Genomic DNA, 5748 nt, shown 5'->3' with positions numbered 1-5748 from the left:
AAAGGTACTTCTTTGCTGAATTTGGCTGTATATATGTAAATTTTTTATTTGTAAAGGTACTTTTTCTGCTGCATCTTTTCCACTAATAACCTGCTATACATGTGAAGACTAACTTTCAGCTTTGAATGTGCCTGCCATTATAACAGTGAAAGTTAAAGTGGTTCATGTCAATATTTGATCATTTAGACAAGGTTAATTTCACAAACCCCTTTGAGATTTAGGGGATGTTTAGATGAGAAACCCCCTGAACTTTCAAAATTATACGCTCCCATTCTTGTAAACGGAAGTAATAGGTAGAACAAATTGAAATACCTTTTTTTTAACATTTGATCTTCCCTTACTTGAAAAGGATAGTATGGAAGTCAGGAAGGGGTAAAATTGTCCAAAAGGTATAACGTGGTCCTAATATTAAGTTGAACAGCGTCAGTCATGGTGGTTAAGTGAGACAAGTTCGGGTTGTTTTGTGCAAAAAGCCCAAAAGTTGATGGAAGTTTTCTGAAATATATCCTATTTATATGTATGATTGCACATGATGTTTGCGTCATTTGTTTTTGTAATTGTACTCAATAATATATCCAAACCATACAATGATACAATAGAAGTGTCATATATGATTGGCAATATATAAATGCATAAGTGAAATTTCCCATTGCACACACGCATGCATGTCTTTGTTTTAATATGTATGTCATACTTCAGTGACCTTGATTGATCTATATTTGCCACACTTTAAGTACAGTTATGTCATCATGTTTAACTTAACTAGACTTACATGTGCTTGTGTGTCCAAGACGTGAAGTCAAGCGCTTTATTGATCTCACTGCTGACGAGACTACTGACTTGTGGCTTACTGCAAAGGAAGTTGGAGGCAAACTTGAGCAGTATCATGAAGCATCTTCCCTGACCTTTGGTATCCAAGTAAATTGCTTCATATCTATTAGTTTTATCGTCATCTCAAAGTTGATTAATTTCTTGGAATTAATTCTTACATTCATACATATGTACTTACTTAGCAGTTGGAATTCTTTAAATTCCTTTCTTTTTTCACTTTTGATATGAGCTTACAGTCAAGTAGTTCCTTATTTTAATGTGTAACATTCTTTTCCTGTTAGAATATGTACCTGACATGGTTATGAGTCTGCTGATTACCATTACATTTCTTATGTTTCTTATTGCATTGTAGATTCTCGTGATCAAACTTGAATCTTTTGCTCTATACCAGTGCACTTTTTTTACATTAACTTAAGCTTGAAATTTCATCAGTTAGCGAGTTCCTTTTATTGACATTAGAAGTGTGATTTCATTTACTTAGCAGATTCCTTTATGGTCAAGAAGTCTATTAATTCCAAATGCTTTGCTGATCCCTTGAAACCTTCAATGCAGATATGATATTCAAAAGGCTTAGCCAACTCTTTGGCTGCCAAAGATTGTAGCACCAGACATGAAGCCCTTAGCCAATTCCTATACAACCAATTAAACTTCAAATCCTTAGCCTGGTTATTTGTTTAGGCTGGCATGACAAATGAGAAATTTCTAACACTTGACGTGATTTTAATGGCTCAGTAGCAAAAATGTAAGTTGGCACTCCTTAATCCATCAGTGTAGGCCAAGATTGTGAAATGATAGCATACACACAAGATAAAATTCATTCAAACAGGTCAAGCTTGTCTTGATCTTTGTTCACATAGAAAACTAACTAGTAAGTATAATTGTTGAATATCAGAAAAGTTGAGGCCATATCTATCGCAAGGAAAAATTTCAAGAAACCTACTTCATCTGTGTCTATTCTACAAGAAACTGGTTCACTTTTTAAATTTACAAAGCTTCTGATCGAATTGCATTAAAATTTTTTGTCAGTATTCTAATTTAACATGCTTGTCCTCTTGTGCTTCGGCTATTTTATTATACCAAGTCCATCTACGAGTTCTTTCGCAACTTTTACCATGCGCCAAGCAGCCAATTTCTTAAAACTTTTGACCTCATTCTATTCTCTCTCTACATTAAAAGTCGAAAGGCATGCAGTTTCCGTCAAAGTAAATTGAGGGCTATGCAAGAGCAATATTTAGCTACTTCCGATGCCATGATATTTTTCTTCTGTCCAAGTTGGTTTGACTTAGATCTGTTTCCAAGGTAAACACATCTTTAATCCAAATTGAGTTTATTTAAGTAGTCAAGTGAAATGAAAACAGATATGGCAAAATTTTCAACGAAGGATATAATATATCCGTGCTAAGCAAAACTGCACATGTAATATAAATAGAATTTATCCAATCATGTGGAATTGTCCGGAGTTACTCTTTAATTTATTTATTCCCCTGAGTTGAATGTTATTCCCTACAGCAAATCTGTCATTTTCTCTTAAGTTTGGATTTTTTCTTAGGTGGTGTTTGTTAACCTATAGAGACTGTATGCAACTTTTTCTTCAGTAAAAGTAATTGAAGATTATGACAATCTTTAGTTTTTTTTGGGGGACATGCAAGAGCAATGTTCTTTCGTATCTCAAATTCCAAAGAGAGATTTTTCTACCTTTATTTGGTTTGAGGAGGGAACTTCTCCGTAATCCTTCAAACCATGAGGATCAAACCTCGGGGCGTGGCTAAGGGGCACCTCCCAACACACGGCCTCAGGTATTATAAATTAAATTCCTATGGGTTACTGTTTTAAAAATCCTCCGCCTAGTCCGCCTAGGCGTACACCTAGGACTAGGGGGTACCTAGGTCATCTGACTAGCGCTTGGTGGTACTTATGCTGCCCACTTAAGTTTTGAAAGTGTTTAGGGGAGCATTGTCTGCTTATGTGGATTGCATCTTTTAGTCCTTAATCGTGATTTTCTGTATTACAGCTCTCACGCCCTCCAAACTCCTTTAACTTCCAAATATGAACACCTCTACTACATCCTCCGACCTTTAGCAAAACCTCCTCGACCACCACCTAAATAAAGAAAAAAAATCCGCCTAGGCACTAGTACGACACCTAAGTTTTCTATAACATTGATATTTACTATCAATTATTATAATTAAAAAATAAAATAGAAAACATCCTAGACTCTAGGCGTCGCGTCCAACGCCTAGGACTCCTAGCACTCTATAACCTTGTGAGTTATTATTTTGGCTATTTAGTATTTAGGTATGCTTGGTTTATTGTGGAGGTAAGATTGCTATCTATTTTTTTGGCAAATTTATATGAATTTAATACATAGTTTTATAAATTATTATCATTAAATAATTTAAAAAATAGCCAAACGTCTAGACGATGCCTAAGCGTACGCCTAGGCATCTAGGCTCTAGGCGTTGGTTCAAACGACTAGTCCGCCTAGCGCCTTTTGTGACATTGCTGTTGGTGCTCCACAAGAGAGTCGAACCTTAGACTTTAGAGTACTACTCATAGGCAGCATATCAACTCGGCGAGCCCTCTTGGGTGAATTTTCTACCTTTTATCAATAGCTTATTTTTCATTGGTCTCTATGATTAATATGAGATGACATATTTGCACTTTCAGAAATAACCTGCAAGAACCACTTCATATATCAGTTGTTGAATCATCTAACAATGATGATGTCAATATCTATTTCATGACTTTTTGAATTTATAATAATCAGATTACTGATTTATCCCTCATCATGATCTTTTGCATGTCCTTGAGTTGGATGCTTCCAACATGTTGAGATTCTTGAGAATTGATTGTAGGGTTTTTCTATTATGATCATACTGCAATTCATGGATCAGCATAGGAGTCTGAGCATGAGGACATTGTACTCCAAGCATAAGTTTCTTAGTATCCTTACCATAGAAGCTTTTTATCTCATCAAGTAAATTTTAGATCATAATTTATATGTTCATATTCATACCGTCTGCATAATTCATTTGAGTTGCTTTAAAATGTTACCTCTATGTTCTTATCCGTTCTCTTATAATTTTGTGGGGTGCAACTTAAGGTGTAGTGGGTGGTAAATGATAAGACATTATCTGGAGGTATAACGTAAATCACACTATATACTCTGCATCCTGCTTCCTTCTGTTGATCGAATCTTGACAGTTCTATATTGTAATTTTAACAAAGGTCGTGTTTTCTTAATTCAGGTTGATTAGATTCATTTGTATGGAAAAACCTAACAGATTCTTGTTTTTGGCGTTTAAGGATGGACCTCAAGCTGGCCAAACAGTTCCTCATGTGCACATTCATGTTATTCCACGGAAGAAAGGTGACTTTGAGAAAAATGATGAAATCTATGAAGCTGTAAGTTAATCATGTTTTGCCTGTAGGTTTCTCTATAATTTTGCATATTTTTAATATGTTACCTTTGCTGCTACTCTTTCAACAGATGGATGTCAAGGAAAAGGAGCTGAAAGATAAGCTTGACCTCGACATAGAAAGGAAGGACAGAAGTTTTGATGAAATGGCTCGTGAAGCTGATGCATATCGAGTTCTTTTCTCATAGGCACAACTACTGCATACAATATGGTACATCTTCATCGGACTAATTTTTCATTTGTGATACTGATTTTAATGAGTAATGTTTTGGCTGGTTGCGCCCATGGTAGGTCAGCAGTATGGAAGATTTGAATGAATTGAACATGTTTTACTTTGATTCTAAATATGCTATGTTCATTTGATGTGGTCTGCATTGTAAACCATAAAAATACAGGGTTTAAAACTTGTTATTGCAAAATTGAAGGTACATTTCTTTGTTCCTTATTGGTGTCTGCAATATAATTGAGTATTTCCTGCATGAGGACGATATTCTGAGCTTCATGGAAGTGAACCTAGAGGTACAGCTGCTATTCTATGTTTCATGTGATAACTGTTAACAATATATGCCCTTCACATGCAGTTCAACTTCGATTAATTCATCATCATGATGCCTCGTATAAAAGGATGAGGAATCTTTTGTTTTTGAAAAACCATTGATTTAAAAAAAAAATCTTTGGTGCATCCATAATATGCACATCACTGGGCATGAAGTATATGGTGGGGGTCCTATGGAAGTAATTTGCGCAGCATGGTCCCCTCTTTTCTTCCATGATTACACACACGAGAATCAACATCTCTTTTGAGCACAACTTTTGAGCCATTAGATTGATTCAAATAGGCTAAATACCCATATTGGTATTTTATTTCAACCCCATTTGCCAAGAAGGTATTTTAATTAGGAAATTCGACGTTAAGGCATTTTAATTGAATAAAATTACCAATTAGGTCCTTTTCCTCGTCGGCGACCACTTTTCCGGCGAGAACTCGTCACGTGCGTTGCACGCGGTGGCTTAATCTTTGTTTAAGTTGCTGATGTGGACTATTTTCTGACCAACGCGAATCTGAGCTGGGACTTGGGGTGAACTCGGCGACGACGGGGAGTTCTTTAGGGCGGGCTGAGCTTGAAAGGAAAGAGGGGTAGCAGAGCTTGGAGCGGCGGCGTAGCATCTGTGGTCTCCGACGGGGAAGAGAGGACGGCGACGACTGGCGGTGGTAGGAGGTGGTCGAGTCTCAAGTTGAGGGCGAAGGGAAGCTCGGAGTTGGGCTGGTCGGCGGGAACTTGAGCAGCAACAAGTTCGGCGTGGGGAAGCTCGACAAAGAGAGGAAGAGGGAGGGTCTGGGGGATGAAGGCGGGGAGTGGAGGGAAGAGGAGGAGATGGAGGTGTTGAAGTCGGGCTCGCCGTGGACAGAAGGGGAATGGGGTTGCTGTCGTCGGGGTTGACGACGAGGGAGAGAGGCGCTGGCTGTTAGAGATGAGAAGGAAGGCAGCGGCGGTTG

At 37.6% G+C, this 5748-nt stretch overlaps 1 protein-coding gene across 1 annotated transcript in view; it reads left to right on the top strand.

The window, feature by feature from the left end:
• The window catches only part of LOC109830728 (bifunctional bis(5'-adenosyl)-triphosphatase/adenylylsulfatase FHIT), a 9572-nt gene extending 4881 nt beyond the window's left edge, over positions 1 to 4691 (top strand). The window contains exons 2-4 of the mRNA XM_020398094.1: positions 772 to 918; positions 4138 to 4236; positions 4322 to 4691. Coding sequence (XP_020253683.1) covers positions 772 to 918; positions 4138 to 4236; positions 4322 to 4438 — 363 coding nt within the window. The 3' untranslated portion in view covers positions 4439 to 4691. The remainder of the gene's footprint in view (positions 1 to 771; positions 919 to 4137; positions 4237 to 4321) is intronic.

The sequence above is a fragment of the Asparagus officinalis genome, chromosome 2 (genome assembly GCF_001876935.1).
Source record: "Asparagus officinalis chromosome 2, Aspof.V1, whole genome shotgun sequence".
NCBI lineage: Eukaryota > Viridiplantae > Streptophyta > Magnoliopsida > Asparagales > Asparagaceae > Asparagus > Asparagus officinalis.
Note: the sequence above shows the minus strand (reverse complement) of the source record. Positions and strands in the feature narration are given on the sequence as shown.